Genomic DNA, 18,853 nt, shown 5'->3' with positions numbered 1-18,853 from the left:
GGCGCCGGCACTCCCGGCACCCCGGGTTCTAGTCCCGGTCGGGGTGCTGGATTCTGTCCTGGTTGCTCCTCTTCCAGGCCAGCTCTCTGCTGCGGCCCAGGAGTGCAGTGGAGGATGGCTCAAGTGCTTGGCTCCTGCACCCCATGGGAGACCAGGAGAAGCACCTGGCTTTGGACTGGCGCAGCGTGCCGGTCGTGGCAGCCATTTGGGGGGTGAACCAACGGAAGGAAGACCTTTCTGTCTGTCTAACTCTGCCTGTCCCCCGCCCCCCCCAAAAAAATCACAGTGTTTGGAGCATTAATTCGGAGGCACTGCTCCTACAAAGCTCACATCTCCCAACAACCGCGCTCAAGAAGAGAAGCATTCTGAGACGTCCTCAACACAGTGACAGGCCAGAGGACGGAGGAGGAGAGAGAAGCTATTCTGCTGGCAGCTTTGAGCCAAACTGCTCCACATGCCTATGAAACCCGTGAGTCCATGTCCCAGGAGTGGAAGGTGGAGGCACGGGCTCCCTCTGCATGCACCCCAATCACGAGGCAGCAGGTGCTTCTCCCTCCGGACTGCCCACCGTTCCAAACGGAGCCTGCTTCCCACCGCCCCACCCTCTTATCCGCACTCTTTTTCCCCCGTCCTGCAGCTGGTGGAGCTTGTCCCAGCACCCAGGCCTTTCTGGCTCCCACCTGTCATTCTATTTCAAAGATCCCTCAGTCTCCGGAGTTGTGGTTTAACGCTTTCTAAATAGTTCTTTTTAAGATTTACTTATTTATTTGAAAGTCAGAGTTACACAGAGAGATAAGGAGAGGCAGAGAGAGACGAGAGAGAGAGAGATGTGAGAGGAGAGATGAGACAGAGAGAGACAGAGAGAGGGAGAGAGAGAGAGAGAGGTCTTCCATCCACAAGTTCATTCCCCAGTTGGCCACAACAGCTGGAACTATGCCAATCCCAAGCCAGGAGCTTCTTCTGGGTCTCCCATGTGGGTTCAGGGGCCCAAGGATTGGGCCATCTTCTACTGCTTTCTCAGGCCATAGCAGAGAGCTGGATTGGAAGTGGAGCAGCCAGGACTGGAACTGGCGCCCATAGGGGATGCTGGCGCCCACGTGGTGGTTTTATCCCCTCCATCACAATGCTGGCCCCTCCAAATGGTTCTTGATGCTGTATTTGAAGAGCTTGCTGACGAGGACCTATCACACTCACAGGAGTGAGGTCAGACCCTAGGAATGAGCTCTGGATCTGGTTTAAAGGTGTCTCTGTCAGGTGATCTCAGAATTATCCTACAGTATGTTGACTGAGGCCATTGCAGGCTAACACATCTTCCCCAGAGAGCGGGGGCGGGGGGTGGGGGAGAGAACACACCACAATTTTGAGTACTGTGCAAGGACTTTAAGATCATTTTGGGGGCTGGCACTGTGGCGTAGCGGGTAAAGCCACTGCCTGCAGTGCCGGTATCCCATAGGGGTGCTGGTTCCAGTCCTGGCTGCTCCACTTCTGTCCCAGCTCTCTGCTGTGGCCTGGGAAAGCAGAGGAAGATGGCTCAAATCCTTGGGCCCCTGCACCCGCATGGGAGACCTGGAAGAAGCTCCTGGCTCCTGGCTTCGGATCGGTGCAGCTCTGGCCATTGCGGCCACTTGGGGAGTGAACCAGTGGATGGAAGACCTCTCTCTCTCTCTCTTCCTCTGTCTCTCTGTAACTCTGCTTTCAATTAATTAATTAATTCAAAAAGAGACCATTTCACCTCTTCAATGGGAAAAAATTTGTTGGAAAAAAATCTTGTCTTTGATTGAGTGTATGTGAATAGATGATGGTCAAAGGCCATTGAGAAAGTAGGTCTGTAGAAAATGAAAGCAAAGATGTCAGTAAAGGATCAGACGAAACATAAGGCGGGGGCCGGTGCCGGGGCTCACTTGGTTGATCCTCCGCCTGTGGCGCTGGCATCCCAGGTAGGCGCCGAGTTCTGGTCCTGGTTGTTCCTCTTCCAGTCCAGCTCTCTGCTGTGGCCTGGGAGTGCAGTGGAAGATGGCCAAAGGGCTTGGGTCCCTGCAGCCGCAAGGCAGACTGAGGGGAGGCACCTGGATCCTGGTTTCGGATCGGTACAGCGCCGGCCGTAGTAGCCATTTGGGGAGTGAGCCGACGGAAGGAGGACCTTTCTCTCTGTCTCTCTCTCTCACTGTTTTTAACTCTACCTGTCAAATTAAAAAAAAAGAAAACATAATGCAACCAGTACTTACACAGGTGCATGTTCTGGTCACACACACCAGCTCAATGAACTCTTGTCCTCCCTGCACACAGGAACTGGACTCACCAGAGGAGTGACAAAGTACCTGAGGCCTTTTTTTTCTTTGTAGTATGGGTCTTGTGTGTGGATTAGAATTATTTTCATTTCTTTTTTTTAAACTTTTGTTTAATGAATATAAATTTCCAAAGTACAGCTTATGGATTACAATGGCTTTTTCCCCCCCATAACTTCCCTCCCACCTGCAACCCTCCCCTCTCCTGCTCCCTCTCCCCTTCCATTCACATCAAGATTCATTTTCAATTCTCTTTATATACAGAAGATCAATTTAGCATATATTAAGTAAAGATTTCAACAGTTTGCACCCACACAGAAACAAAGTGTAAAATACTGTTTGAGTACTAGATCTGAAAATGAATTTATTTGGAGGTCACAGCAGAAGTTAGCTTATAGGTAACAACTCCAGCTGGAGCTCTATAAAATATGTTCGTGAGAACAGAAGTTACAGTGGATTACCCACTTCTCACAGTGTGTCAGCCCCATGGTAGGCCCTTTCTCTGGTGCCCAGACACATCACCCTACACAGAGCAGCGTCTCTGATGACACCCACCTAAGGGGTCTACACTGAGCAGACAGGGACTCAAGCTCGCTGGAAGAAACACACTAGGCACAATGCTGCCCTTGGACTCCCGTTGGTGGGAGTTGAGGTGGGCAATGCTGTGTCTGCACATGCCCCCTCGTCTATGCATGCAAGATTTTCTCACAGAGCTGCGGGAAGTCACAGCCACGCCGACTCCATCCCCATGAGCCTCCTGCAGCCATCCTCATCCTGCTGTTTGACCTACTCCACCCTCCCACGCTCCCGGGTGGCTCTCTCCTTTCCTCCTGCCTCCGCCCTCACCCTCAGGTCAAGCGTTAGCCTTGCTCTAGCCCGGGGAGCAGACGAGAGCACTTGGAGCCCTCCCTGGACTCCTCTCGCCCACGTCGCCCCGTTCCAGGTCCTGCCTGCTCCCAGGGATGGTGCCTGACCCACATCCCTGCCAGGCACCACGATGACCCTCACCAGTTGTGCAAAAGCTCAAATCAGCTCCACCATCACAGCACTGCTATTTTTTCTATCTTAAGAAAAAAAAAACCACACACACAACTTGATACTGGCCTCAAGAACTCTCTCCAGTTCTTTCCTGCTCCTAATCAAAATTGCCTTTGGCTGGCGCCGCGGCTCACTTGGCTAATCCTCTGCCTGTGGCGCTGGCACCCCGGGTTCCAGTCCCGGTTGGGGCGCTGGATTCTGTCCCAGTTGCACCTCTTCCAGTCCAGCTCTCTGCTGTGGCCCGGGAGTGCAGTGGAGGATGGCCCAAGTGCTTGGATCCCTGCACCCGCATGGGAGACCAGGAGAAGCACCTGGCTCCTGGCTTCGGATTGGTGCAGCGCGCTGGCCGTGGCGGCCATTTGGGGGGGGTGAACCAATGGAAAAAGGAAGACCTTTCTGTCTCTCTCACTGTCTAACTCTGCCTGTCACAAAAAAAAAAAATTTCTTTTAACATGGCACCACCCTACTCACTCCAATTCCTTCGCTCCCTCCCTCCTGCTTTCTCTTTCTTCTTGTGTTTAGGGATGGCTTTTTTCTGTTTTCTTTTCTTTTTTTTTATTTGACAGGTAGAGTTATAGACAGTGAGAGAGACAGAGAGAAAGGTCTTCCCTCTGTTGGTTCACTCTCCAAATGGCCGCAACGGCCGGAGCTGCGTTGATCCAAAGCCAGGAGCCAGGAGTTTCCTCCTGGTCTCCCATGCGGGTGCAGGGCCCCAAGCACTCTCAGGCCACAGCAGAGAGCTGGACTGGAAGAAGAGCAAACGGGACTAGAACCCGACGCCCAAATGGGATGCTGGCACCGTGGGCGGAGGATTAACCCAGTGCGCCACGGTACCAGCCCCTCTGTTTTTTCTTTTTTTTAAATTTATTTATTTACTTGAAAGTTAGAGTTTCAGAGAAAGTGAGAGAATGATCTTCCATCTGCTGGTTCACTCCCCAAATGACTACAACAGCCAGGGCTGGGCCAGGCTGAAGCCAGGAGCTCCTTCCAGGTCTCCCATGTGGATGGCAGGGGCCCAAGAACTTGGGGTCATCCTGTACTGCTTTTCTCAGGCCATCAGCAGGGAGTTGGATCGAAGTGGAGCAACTGGGATACGAACCTGCTATGCCACAGCGCTGGCCCCGGTTCTCTTTACCTTTTGATTGAAATTTGTTTTATGACTGTTTTAGTCTGCTTTGTGCTACCATAGCAGAATACCCCAGGCTGGGTAATTTAGGGAGAATCAGAATTGGTTTCTCCTTGTTCTGGAGGGCGGGAGCCCAAGATGAAGGTGCCAGCCTCTGGGGTCTGGTGAAGCTCGCAACCGCTGCATCCTTGGGTGGTGGGAGGTGGGGCAGAGAGGACCCGCTCTGAAGAGGCACTGAACCCTCCTCATGAGGGAGCAGTCTTCACAGCCCCGTCGCCTTCTAAAGGGCCCGCTGGTTCACACTACCACAGTGGCCCCACCTGACCCTGAGAGGAACAGCACTCAAACCCTGCAATAATTACTTAAGACAACAGCAAAGCTACAAAACAGGGGTGGATGTCGTGGCTCAGCAGGTTAAGGTGCTGCTTGGGATGCCTGCATCCCATATCAGAACACTGGTTCAAGTCCCGCCTCCTCCATTTCTAATCCAGCTCTCCGCTAACGTGCCTGGGAAGGTGGCAAATGATGGCCCAAGTGCATGGGTCCCTGCCTCCCATATGAGAGATTTGGATGCAGTTCCTGGTTCCCAGATGCAGCCTTGCCAACCCTGGCTGTTGTGGGCATTTGGGGAGTGAACCAGCAGAAGGATCTCCCTCCCTCTCCCTCGCTCTCTCTGTGTGTCTTCTCTGTCACTCTACATATTAAGAAGTCTTTTCTGGGGCCAGTGCGATGGTGCAGTAGGTTGGTCCTCTGCCTGTGGTGCCGGCATCCCACATGGGTGCCGGTGCTAGTCTCGGCTGCCCCTCTTCCAATCCAGCTCTCTGCTGTGGCCTGGGAAAGCAGTAGAAGACGGACCAAGTACTTGGGCCCCTGCATCCACGTGGGAGACCCGGAGGAAGCTCCTGGCTTCGGATCGGCACAACTCCAGCCATTGCGGCCATCTGGGGAGTGAACCAACAGAAGGAAGACCTTTCTCTCTGTCTCTTCCTCTCGCTGTCTGTAACTCTACCTCTCAAATAAATAAAGAAAAATATTTATTTAAAAAGGAAGTCTTTTCAAAATTAAAAAGCTGGGGCAGGCCTTGTGGCATGGTGGGTTAAACTTCCACCTGTGATGCTGGCATCCCATATGGGTGTCATTTTGAGTCCTGGCTACACCACTCCACTTCTGATCCAGTTACCTACTGATGCACCTGGGAAAGCAGTGGAAGACGGCCCAAGCACTTGGGCCCCTGCACCAATGTGATAGATCTGGTTGGAGATCCAGGCTCCTGGCTTCAGCCTGGCCCAGCCGTGGCTGTTGCAGCCATTTGCTGAGTAAACCAGATGGAAGACCTCTCTCTCTCTCTCCCTCTTTGTAACTCTGCCTTTCAAATAAATAATTAAAAAAAAACTTTTAAGTTTTTAAAACTATAAAACAAAGGATACACAGATTCAGAAAGGTCTAATTTCCATCTTAATCCTTGATGCCCTATTCCCCCCCAGCTCCCCCATAGGTAACGATCTTCATCAGTTTTGTTTATTCTGTGACATTTCTGCACGTGGATGTGTATGTGCAAGTGTGTGACTGTATGGGGGTCTTCAAATGCCGATGGAAAATGGGCATATGAACAAAGCTTTGCACAGATTTCAACTTTTTAATTCCACCCCATAAACTTTTTAAGGTACTCTTACACATATATTTTGTAAAGATGTATTTCTTTACATGAAGGCTATGTGTGTGTGTGTGTAAGTGTGTGTGTGTGTGTGTGTGAGAGAGAGAGAGAGAGAGAGTGTGCGTGCGCAACAATCTTCCACCTGCTGGTTCACTCTCAAATGGCCACAACAGCCAGGACTGGGCCAGGCTGAAGCCAGGAGCCCAGAACTCCATCTGGGTCTCCCATGTGGGTGGCAGGGGCCCAAGCACTTGGGTCATGCACTACTGCTTCCCCAGACACATTAACTAGGAGCCGGATAGGAAGCAGAACAGCCAGGGCTCAAACCTGCCATGCCACAGCGCCAGCCTCCATCACAGATGCTTATGTGGCACATCGTTTTTCAGCTTGTTTCTTCATTCAGATAAAAATAACCGAGAGAGGACTCCTTTGCTGTACATAAGGTTCTTCCTCATTTCTCTTTGTAATCAGTTTGTGGCATGTGGATTGTTTTCACTCTTTTGCTATCACAAAGAGAGCTATGGTGCCTGGGTTTTTCTGCATTTTGGCAGTGAAATTCTGGCATAGAGTCCTGGAAGTGGGTTCCGGGACAAAGGGTAGATGTGATGCATCTCTGCCGACTTGCTCACCACGTTGCATCTGCACTAGCAGTTTGTGGAAGTGTCCGTTTCCCTACAGAAAATGTGGAAATTCAAGAAACAATAAGGAAGACAACATGATGCCCCCAAAGGAACACAACAACACTTCAATACTAGAATGTTAAGATGAGGAGACTGAAGAAATGCCAGAATCAGAATTTAAAAAATTGATCATAGGATTACTTAGAAGTAATCAGAAGCAAATCCACGAATTAAGGAAATCTATACATGACATGAGTGAAAAATTTTCCCATGAAATTGAGATTTTAAAGATAAATCAAAATGAGATATTGGAAATGAAGAATTCAATAGATCAAATAAAAATGTGGTGGAAAGCCTTAACAACAGACTAGGTAAGGCAGAATAAAGAACATTCGAGCTAGAAGACAAATCTCTGGAAATTTTACAGTCAGACCAAAAAAGAAAGAAGAAATTAGAAAACCAAAAAACAGCATAGGATACTATTAAAGCACCCAACATACAGGTCTTAGGAGTTCCTGAAGGCATGGAAAGAGAATGGATTAGAAAGCCTTTTTAGTGAAATAATTACAGAAAACTTTCCCAATTTGGAAAAAGGGACATCCAAGTACAGGAAGCACATAGAACTCCCAATAGACATGACCAGAAAAGATCTTCACCACGTCACATTGTAGTAAAATTCTCCACAGTGAAACATAAAGAAAAGAATCCAGAATGTACACAAGAGAAACGCCAGATTACTTTCATGGGATCGCCAATTAGACTCACAGCTGACTTCTCATCAGTAACTCTTCAGGCTAGGAGAGAATGGTGAAATATATCCCAAGTCTTAAGAGAAAAAAAACTGTCAATCCAGAATACTGTACCCTGCAAAGCTCTCATTTATGAATCAAGGTGAAATAAAGACCTTCCATAACAAACAGAAAGAACTTGTCACCACTCATCCAGCCATTCAAAAGATGCTTAAGGATGTGATACACACAGAAACATAGTCATTACTGTTAAAGAAGGTGAAGCCAGAAAATCTCCCAGTAAAACTACAAAGGAAATCCATCCAAAGTAAACAATAGGAATATTTATGGAAAAAAATGGCAGGGCAAAGTCATAACCTGTCAGTAGTCACCTTGAATGCAAATGGTTTCAACTATCCAGTTAAGATACAGACTGGCTGAATGGATTAAAAAATAAAACCCAGCTATTTGCTGCCTACCAGAAACATTTCACCACCAAAGATACCAACAGACTGAAAGTGAGAGAATGCAGAAAGATATTCCATGCTAACACAAACCAAAAAAGTGGCCGGCGCCGTGGCTTAACAGGCTAATCCTTCGCCTTGTGGCGCCGGCACACCGGGTTCTAGTCCCGGTTGGGGCGCCGGATTCTATCCCAGTTGCCCCTCTTCCAGGCCAGCTCTCTGCTATGGCCCGGGAAGGCAGTGGAGGATGGCCCAAGTGCTTGGGCCCTGCACCCGCATGGGAGACCAGGAGAAGCACCTGGCTCCTGGCTTCGGATCAGCGCGATGAGCCGGCCGCAGCGGCCATTGGAGGGTGAACCAATGGCAAAAAGGAAGACCTTTCTCTCTGTCTCTGTCTCTCACTATCCACTCTGCCTGTCCAAAAAAAAAAAAAAAAAAAAAGTGCTGGTATAGCTATCCTAATATCAGACAAAATAGACTTTAACACAAAAACTATTAAAAGAGAGAAAGAAGTGCACTATGTAATGATTAAGAGATCAATTCAATAGGAAGATATGATTATTATAAACATATATGTACCTAATTACAGGGCACAAGGATATTTAAAAGAAATTTTAATGGATCTAAAGGTAGACATAGACTCCCATACAATAGTAATGGGGGATTCAATACCCAACTTTCAGTATAAATGAACAGATTAACCAGACAGAAAATCAGCAAGGAAACTACAGAGTTAATTGACATAAAAAAAAAGTTCTACAGAACTTTTCATCCTACAGTTGCAGAATATACATTCTTCTCACCAATGCATGGAACTTTACCTAGGATGGACCACATGCTAGGCCATAAAGCAAGTCTCAGTAAATTTAAAAAAATCAATCACACCATGCATCTTCTTGGACTACAATGGAATGAAGCTGAAAGTCAACAACTCAAGAATCTCTAGAACATACACAAACACAAAGAGATTGGACAACTTGTTCCTGAATGAACAGTGGGTCATTGAAGAAATTAAAAAATAAATAAAAAGTTTCTAGAAATGAGTGAAGACAATAATACAACACATAAAAATTTATGGTATATAGCAAAAGCAGTGTTAAGAGGAAAGTTTATTGCGATAGGTACCTACATCAAGAAATAGGAAAGACACTGAATAAATAAGCTATCAATGCATCTCAAGGGCCTATAAAAACAATGGCAAATCAAACCCAAAATTAGGAGAAAAGAAATAATTAAAGTTAGAGAACAAAATTGAATCCAAAAAATACCAAAAAAAATCAGTGAAATCAAGAGCTGGTTTTTTGAAAAAATAAATAAAATTGACACACCATTGACCCAGCTAACCAAAAAAAAGAGGGAGAAGACCCAAGTTAATAAAATTAGAGATGAAAAAGGAAATATAACACACATCACAATAATAAAAAGAATCATCAGAAATTACTACAAAGAGCTGTATGCCAACAAATTGGGAAATCTAGAAGAAATGGATAGATTCCTAGACACATGAAATCAACCTAAATTGAGTCATGAAGACATAGACAATCTAAAGAGACCAATAATCAAGATTAAAATTCAATCAATAATAAAGACCCTCCAAACAAAGAAAAGCCTAGGACTGGATGGCTTCACTGCTGAATTCTATCAGCCATTTAAAGAAGAACTAACTCCAGTTCTCAAACTATTCAAAATAATTGAAAGGGAGGGAATCCTCCCAAACTCCTTCTATGAAACCAGCATCACTTTAATTCATAAACCTGAAAAAGATGCAAATAGAGAACTACAGACCAATTTCCCTGATGAACATAGATGCAAAAATTCTCAATAAAATACTAGCCAATCGAATCCAACAACACACCAGAAAGGTCATTCACCTGAACTAAGTGGGATTTATCTCTGGTATGCAAGGATGGTGCAATATTCACAAGTCAATCAGTATGATACATCACATTAAGAAATTGAAGAATGAAAACCATATGTTTATCTCAGTAGATGCAGAGAAAAAATTTAATAAAATACAACATCTTTTCATAATGAAAACTCTAAGCAAATTGGGTATAGAAGGAACATTCCTCAACATAATCAGGGCAATTTAACAAACCCACAGCCAGCATCCTATTGAATGATGAAAAGCTGGAAGCATTCCCACTGAGATCCAGGATCAGATGGGGATGCACAGTCTCACCATTGCTATTCAATATAGTCTTGGAAGTTATATCCAGAGCCACTAGAAAATAAAAAGAAATCAATACAAATTGAGAAGATGGAAGCCAAACTATCCCTATTTGCAGATGACATGATTCTATATATAGGGGATCCAAAAGACTCCACTATGGCCTATTATAACTCATAAAAGAATTGGTAAAATGGCAGGATATAAAATCAACACACAAAAATCAATAGCCTTTGTATACACAGAAAATGCCATGGCTGAGAAAGAACTTCTAAGATCAATACCATTCACAACAGATGCAAAAAAAATTAAATACTTTGGAATAAATTTAATCAAGGAGGTGAAAGAACTCTATGATGAGAATTATAAAACATTAAGGAAAGAAATAGAAGACACAAAAATTGGTAAAATTTTCCATGTTCATGGATTAGAAGAATCAGTGTCATCAAAATGTCCATACTACCAAAAGCTATTTACAGATTCAATGCAATACCAGTCAAAATACCAAGGATGTTTTTCTCAGATCTAGAAAAAATGATACTGAAATTCATAAGGAAACACAGGAGACCTCAAATAGCTAAAGCAACCTTGTACAACAAAAACAAAGCTGGAGGTATCACAATACCAGATTTTAAGACATACTACAGGGAAGTTCTAACCTAAACAGCTTTGTACTAGCACAAAAACAGATGCATAGACCAATGGAGCAGATTAGAAAAGCCAGAAATCAAACCATGCATCTACAGCCAACTTATCTTTGACAATGAGCTACAATCAATTCCTGGAGCAAGGACAGCCTCTTCAACAAATGGTGCTGGGAAAACTGGATCTTCACACACAGAAGTATAAAAGCAAGACTCCTACCATACACCTTACCCAAAAATATACTCGAAATGAATCAAAGACCTAAGTCTATGACCTGATATCACCTAATTATTAGAGAACATTGAGAAACCCTTCAAAACATTGGCATAGGCAAAGACTTCTCGGAAAAGACCCCAGAGGTACAGACAGTCAAAGCCAAAATTGACAAATGAGATTACATCAAATTGAGAAGCTTTTGCACTGCAAAAGAAACACTCAGCAAAGTGAAGAGGCAACTGATAGAATGGGAGAAAGTATTTGCAAATTATGCAACTGATAAAGGATTAACAACCAGAATATATAAAGAAACTCAACAACAACAACAAAATAAACAACCCAGTTAAGAAATGGACAAAGGACTTAAACAGGCATTTTTCAAAAGAGGAAATCCAAATGGCCAATAGACATATAAAAAAAATGCTCAGGATCATTAGCCATCAGGGAAATGCAAATCAAAATCACAATGAGGTTTCACTTCATCCCAGTTAGAATGGCTTTCATACAGAAATAAAGAATAAATGCTGACAAGGATGTAAGGAAAAAGGTAGCCTAATCCACTATTGGTGGAAATGTGGACTACAGCCACTGTGGAAGACAGTATGGAGATTCCTCATAAATTTGAATATAGACCTACCATATGACTTAACCATCCCACTTCAGGGAATTTACCCAAGGGAAATGAAATCAGCATATGAAAAAGTTATCTTTTATTGTTTATTGCAGCTCAATTAATAATAGCCAAGATATAGAATTGACCCAAATGCACATGAACTGAAGACTAGATAAAGAAATTATGGGATATGTACACCATGGAATACTATACTGCAATAAAAAAGAAATCTGTTTATTTGCAACAAAATGGATGGAACCAGAAAACTACATACTTAATGAAATAAACCAGTCCCCAAAGGACAAATACCATATATTCTCCCTGAGCTGTGATAACTAATAGAGCACCTAAAAGGTAATCTATAGAAGAGAAATTAACACTTTAAGATGCAATTGCTTTGAACAGCCCTTGTCTCCACTGTTGAGGAACAGTTTTTTTTTTTCATACTATTTGTTGAACCCTTTACTTAGTATAGAGTTAATTATATGTGTATAAAGTTAATTGAAAATAGATCTTAGAAAAAATAAGAATGGGATTAGGAGAGGGAGGAGGAAAAAGGGTGGGAGTGTGGGTGGGAGGGCAGGTATGGTGGAAGAATCACTATTCCTAAAGTTGTATTTATGAAATGTGTGAAGTTTGTGTTCCTTAAATAAAAGGTTTCTGGGGAAAAAAAAAAGAGTGGCCAGCATTGTGGCACAGTGAGTCAAGCAGCCACCTGCAACACTGGCACCCCAGTGGTTCTTGTTCTGGCTGCTCCACCTCTGATCAACCTCCATTAATGGCCTTGGAAAGCAGAGGAAGATGTCCCAAGGGCTTGGACCTCTGCCACCCATGTCAGTGACCCAGAGGAGTTCTATGCTCCTGGCTACAGCCTGGCCCAGCCCTGGAATTGCAGCCATCTGGGGAGCGAGCCAGTGTGTGGATGATGTCTGTCTCTTCCTCTCTCTGTAACTCTCCCTTTCAAATAAATAAATAAATAAACAAACATTGTTTTTTAAAAAAATCATGCAGAGAGATATCATGCTCTCTTATCCAGTTCCCCAAGGGTGACATCTTGTGTAACTATGGGATAGCCAGGGCATTAACGCTGATAGGGTCAAGATAAGGAAATTCCCCCATGATGACTAAAATCCCTGACGTTGCCCTTTCATGGCCATGCCTACTTCCTTCCTAGACCTTGCACTGCAAACCTGCTCTCCTTTCCTACAATTTTGTCATCTGAAGAATTTTAAATGAATGCGATCTGTGCAGTATGTCCCTCCATGTAACCGGAGACAAAGGTGATGTGAATGTCACTGGCTTTTTCCTTTTCATGGCTGAGTTGTGTTCCATGGCATAGAGGCACCACAACTTTTCATCTGTCAAGGACATTCAGTTTATCTAGTTCTGTGCTATGACAAGTAAAGCTGCTGGAAGCATTCACGCACATGTTGTGTACACGTAGGTTCTCATTTCTCTCCAATAAATGCCCAGGAGTGCAATTGCTAGGATGCATGTTTAATTCAGGGAACTAATGAACTAGAGTGATTTAAGGTCTTAGCCTGGTGATTTAAGACCCTGGTTAGGACGCCCATGTGCTGTATCACAGTGCCTGGATTTGATGCCCGTCTCTGGCTCCATGATTCCAGTTCCCTGCTGGTGCAGACCCAAGGAGGAAGTAGTTGATGGCTCAATTACTTGGGTCCCCCCCACTCATTTGGAAGACCTGGATTGAGTTGCAGGCTCCTGGCTTTGGCTTAGCCTAAGGCTTTTGGAGAATGAGCCAGTGGATCAAAGACTTCTCTTTGCCTATCAAATAAAGTAATAAGGGGTCGGCACTGTGGCATAGTGGATAAAGCCTCTGCCTGCAGTGCCAGCAACCCATATGGGCGCCAGTTTGAGTCCTGGCTGCTCCACTTTCAATCCAGCTCTCTGCTATGGCCTGGGAAAACAGTAGAAGATGGCCCAAGTCCTTGGGCCCCTGCACCAGTGTGGGAGACCAGGAAGAAGCTCCTGGCTCCTGGCTTCAGATCAGCGCAGCTCTGGCCGTTGCGGTCAACTGGGGAGTGAACCAGCACATCAAAGACCTCTCTGCTTCTGCCTCTCCTTCTCTTTCTGTGCAACTCTATCAAATAAATAAATAAATCTTTTTAAAAAGTGTTTAAAAAAAAGTAATAAAATAAGAAACCTAACTCAGAGAATGAAAAATAGGTGTTATCATGAATTAGGCCACTTCAGAAGTTGCTATTCCAATCCTGGAGATGGTTGGTACTGACTGACTTCCTAGAATGACCAGGATGGCACGCAGCTGTGAGCCGTCTGGCACTAGGCAAACAGTTGGCAGATGTAATGTACAACCACTTGCCTTACACAGAGATGACACACAATGCTGGCTTCCTGGGGAACACACACTATCACAGCAAAATAGCACAAAGGACCACAATGACTGGAAACCCTGCACGAGAGGTGTGAGGCTGGATGCCCACCACGCTGTCACTGGGACCCTTCAATGCTCCTATTCCAAGAAGGGATCTTTTCCCGGAACAGAGGAAAACTGCAGCACAGCCCGTTCTAGTTGCCCATGGATGCGTCCCATTTGCGTCAGAATATATTTGTGTTTTTTAGTATATGTGCTGCCAAAGCGAGCACTATATTTGTTTTTTAAAAAAGTAGAACAGACCTTTTACCTCGATAACCTGAGCCATCACGGGGCTCTGAGCACTCCCGGAGCTAAGAATGAACACCCTCTTGTAAGGATGAAAGCGGAAACCTCCACCCAGAACCATGCTCGATTTAAAAACAGTAACAAAAATGTCAGGTGCGCACTTCCCCACCCACACCCCTTGGCCCCGAGGAAGCAAACCTCTGACCAACGGCAAACCCCCGGCACCTCCCTGTGCCATATTCTCATTCCTGCTTCTTCCCCATTCTTCCCTGAATGGATTGGGGGTGTGCATGCCCCAAGTGAGGGTTACGTTCAATGTCTGACTCCTCCCATATCAAGACACCAGGGGGACCACCAGGCTCTCTGCCAAGTACCAGAGAGGGGCACACGAGGAAGTCTCTCCAAACACACGCAGGCTCCCTCTCACGTCAACATCGTGAGAACCAGCAGCCCCGGGTCCACCCCACATCTGTCACCCACAGGCCATTAACTCATCTCCCACGTTAGGATGAGTTTTAACATCCGGGGTCTTGGACAGCATGGAGATGCCTCACTCACCAGTCTGGCAAATGAAAAAATGTTTGCTGGAGCACGAGTCCTTTTGTGTCGTGGTCCGACCTGCGTTCCTGGACACGAGAGTGCAGCTGGTACGTGGCTGTTGGCTGGTGACATTTGCTGAAAGAGACCGATGAGCCTCATACCTCAGACACACTTTCAAAAGGCAAATATGGAAAGCATATTTGGTTGTCTTCCATCAGGTAGAAATTTAGGACCCCCCACCATATAACAGGTTGTTCTCTTAGTAAGTGTTCTTCATCACAAATATTAACTTTATCTCGATGTTGACGATAACCGTGCCTTGGATTTTTCTCTCAAAAATCTAAGACCACAGTACAAGATTTTCACTGCTTCTTTGTAGGAGAAGTTATAGGTATGTAATTTATTTCTTGTTTCTGCATGAGGAAATGTAATAATAAAGACACAGATATCAAGAGAAAAGAACGTACGAGGTTTCCTTCTTTGGGGTGGGGTTTGGTCAAATGGCTAAGGCATCTGCATGCCACCAGAGTGCCTGGATTTGACCCCTGGCTCTGGCCTCCAGCTTCCTGCCAATGAAGACCTAGGGAGGCAGCAGCCAGTGGGTCAAATACTTGGGTTCCTGCCACCCACGTAGGAGACCTGGATTCAGTTACTGGCTCCTGGCTTTGGCCTGGTCTGGCCCTTGTTGCAGGTATTTGGAAACTGAACCAGATGATAGAAGATTTCTCATAAATAAATTTTTTTTTTGACAGGCAGAGTGGACAGTGAGAGTCAGAGACAGAGAGAAAGGTCTTCCTTTGCCATTGGTTCACCCTCCAATGGCCGCCGCGCCCGGCGCACCGCACTGATCCGATGGCAGAAGCCAGGTGCTTCTCCTGGTCTCCCATGGGGTGCAGGGCCCAAGGACTTGGGCCATCCTCCACTGCACTCCCGGGCCACAGCAGAGAGCTGGCCTGGAAGAGGGGCAACCGGGACAGAATCCAGTGCCCCGACCGGGACTAGAATCCGGTGTGCCGGCGTCATAAATAAATTTTTAAAAATTTGACAGGTAGAGTTATAGACAGTGAGAGAGACAGAGAGAAAGGTCTTCCTTCCGTTGGTTCACTTCCCAAATGGCCACCACGGCCGGTGCTGCACTGATCCGAAGCCAGGAGCCGGGTGCTTCCTCCTGGTCTCCCATGCGGCTGCAGGGACCCAAGCACTTTGGCCATCCTCCACTGCCCTCCCGGGCCACAGCAGAGAGCTAGACTGGAAGAGGAGCAGCTGGGACTAGAACCCTGCATCCAGATGGGATGCTGGTGCCGCAGGTGGAGGATTAACCAAGTGAGCCATGGCGCCGGCCCCATTAAAAAAAAAAAAAAATCCCTTTTCCTCTTTAGAATCTTACCCAATGCTTTTAGTAACACATTTAGACAGGCTCTGGGGAAAACCTCCTCACCTTTGCTGCTAATCAAAAGCTGTGGCAACAAGAAAATACTGCAGAGGAATGGGGGTGATGACAACGTGACTGATTTTTCTGTGCACAAAAGCACAAAGATTAGGTTTGCTTTCCTTCCCCTGTGTCCTAACAAAACTCGAGGAAGCTTCCTTCACAATGTTAAATCCTGGAGCCTTACCGGGGTGTTTTCCTGGATGCTTTCTCGTTTGCCCAATCCACCATGTCGTCCCTTCTTCCAGAGATCCCTGGATGAGGCCCTGAACTGCCTGGTTCCAGGGGTAAACGAGGTGGCCCCCAAGTTTACGGCAGTAACTTCTCGCTTCTGGGAGGGAGTGCAGCACTCTGCAGAGCTGGTAACAACTCCTTTTCCCCTGCTGCCCCCGGGCGTTTACCGGATTCCCCAGAAGCACAGCTATTCTGATGCAGAGCCAAAGCCAGCCTCTGCCCACGGAGAACATTTTCTCTGTGGACCCTGAGTGAGAAAGTGTGGGGACACAGCAGCTGCCTGCTCCTTGAAATATCCGTCTCCATGGGCTTGTCTCACTTACTGGTATTATTCTCCTATGAATAGGGAAAAATGTGCCAAGGACACAAAAGGCTCTGCTCTGTTTTGTCCTGAGGACCCAGATGGCGTTTTCCGGTAAGCTGAAAGCAAACAGCAGAGATCAATACAACATTGCCCCTTTACACCACCACGTGTGTCTATCAACTGGCTACGGATTTTGCAAATAAAGACCAATCACAGCACTGTGTCTAGGGCTTAAGGGGGTAGAGGATACTGAATACTTACCTCTGAATCTCTAAAAAAAATTGATATATGTATTTATATTAAAAAAAGAAAACTTTTTAAAAAAGATTTATATTATTTATTTGAAAGACAGAGTTACAGAGAGAGGTAGAGAGAGAAAGAGGGAGAGAGAGAGAGATGTCTTTCATCCACTGGTTCACTCCCCAGATGGCCGCAATGGCTGGCACTGCACCAATCCGAAGCCAGGAGCCAGGAGCTTATTCCAGGTCTCTCACGTGGGTGCAGGGGCCCAAGGACCCGGGCCATCCTCCACTGCTTTCCCAGGCCATAGCAGAGCTGGATAGGAAGAGGAGCAGCCAAGACAAGAACCGAACCAGTGCCCACATGGGATGCCGGCCCTTCAGGCCAGGGCTTTAACCTGCTGCGCCACAGCACTGGCCCCCAAAAGAAAACATTCTTGCGGACTACTAGGAATGAGTTAATAAAAAGAAGTTTCATTTTGTGTATTTAAAGTAAACAACAGGATCGCCACACTGAAGAAGGAAATGAATGTATCCTTCATCTAAGTTTTTTGTTTCTGCGCCAAGAGCCGTGAACACCTGTGGGTTTAGCATGAGCCCCAGGAAGATGATGCTGTTATTACCCATGGTCCTCTTGGTGTACTCAGACCTCTACACCTGTTTATCCTACATATCCGCCACGCCCAGAACTGATTTAAATTATTGGATTCTGCTTCTTAAATACATAAAACACCACGCATGAACCCTGTCCTGAAGCAATCACACAATCACAAAAGCACAAATATTTACAGAATGAATATAGATTAAATATAAACAAAACTGAAAACCCACAAGGTCCAGCCTCCGCTGAAGTAAACGGCCGACAAACGCGGTTCTGGATCGTGACTGCACGGATCCCTTTGACGGCTGCACGTGCGTTGCAGAGACTCGGGTCTATGTTTCTTTCTTTCTTTGATTGAAAAGCCTTTGTTCACACGGCATGCCAGTTGGTCTGCCCCTGGGACACACCCATCACCTACGTGACAGAACGCGCTCTCGGGGACACAAAGTCCCTAGAAAGAACGCACACAAGGGTGGGCACTGAAACCACCGTTAGCACATCTGTCCAAACCACGCTTTCAGCTTCTCAAAGGCATCATGGAAATGTACACCAAAATTAAAAAGTCTCTAAAACACAGATTCCAAAATACACTCCTGTTTGACAAACACTGCAGTAACCAAATCAAAGAAAGGGGTAGCACAGTCGCTAATTTCTACTGTCTGAGAACAAAAGAGACAATAATTGCAATGAAGAAGAAACACCGTGAAGAGTGCCACCACAAAGGGACAGTTTGAGTGCCAAGAAAGGCCAGAGGAGGAAGAAATGATCTCCCCACAGGTGGGAAAGTGAGCAGTATTGGGGGGGGGGGGGGAGGCGGGGAGAGAACTGTGTGTACATGAGGAGGACTTGTAGGATGCAGCGGGAACTGTAGCCACAAGACACGAACGCTCGCAGCACCAGGCTGGAGAGCGTGCACTTCGTTTGGAAGGCTTTGGAGCAGGACATCTGCCCTTAGCAGGACTGTGCTGCACCGGAATCTCTGGGTGATGGATGCTTTTATTTATTTTTTTATTTTGCTGCTTTCAAAGTCTGTTTCTAAATATCTCCATTTAACATAGGAATACACGATGCATACATATGCCTCATGAAACAAACGTTTTTGAGACAGACGCAGAGACAGATTCTCATTTGTTGGTTCCCTCATCAAAAGCCCCCTTTTGCTCTCCACCAGCGGGCAGCGACAAAGACAAAGGTGGAAGCCACGATCTCCATCCAGGTCTCCCACACAGGCGGCAGGAGCTCACTCTCTGAGCCATCGCAGCTGCCTCCCAGTCTGTATCAGGAGGAAGCCCGAGTTAAGAGC

The 18,853-nt window shown here is 46.0% G+C and overlaps 1 protein-coding gene across 1 annotated transcript in view; it reads right to left on the bottom strand.

Annotated features, from left to right (window-relative positions):
• PKD1L3 (polycystin 1 like 3, transient receptor potential channel interacting) overlaps positions 1-16,639 on the bottom strand; it is an 81,501-nt gene extending 64,862 nt beyond the window's left edge. Inside the window, exons 1-2 of the mRNA XM_062176036.1 lie at positions 16,360-16,639; positions 14,762-14,878 (exon numbers count right to left, since the gene is read on the bottom strand). Of these exons, the coding sequence (XP_062032020.1) occupies positions 14,762-14,878; positions 16,360-16,639 (397 nt within the window). The remainder of the gene's footprint in view (positions 1-14,761; positions 14,879-16,359) is intronic.
• Positions 16,640-18,853: the final 2,214 nt, after the last annotated feature.

Source organism: Lepus europaeus, chromosome 19 (assembly GCF_033115175.1).
Source record: "Lepus europaeus isolate LE1 chromosome 19, mLepTim1.pri, whole genome shotgun sequence".
Classification (NCBI taxonomy): Eukaryota; Metazoa; Chordata; class Mammalia; order Lagomorpha; family Leporidae; genus Lepus; species Lepus europaeus.
This window is presented reverse-complemented; position numbering and strand designations above follow the sequence as displayed.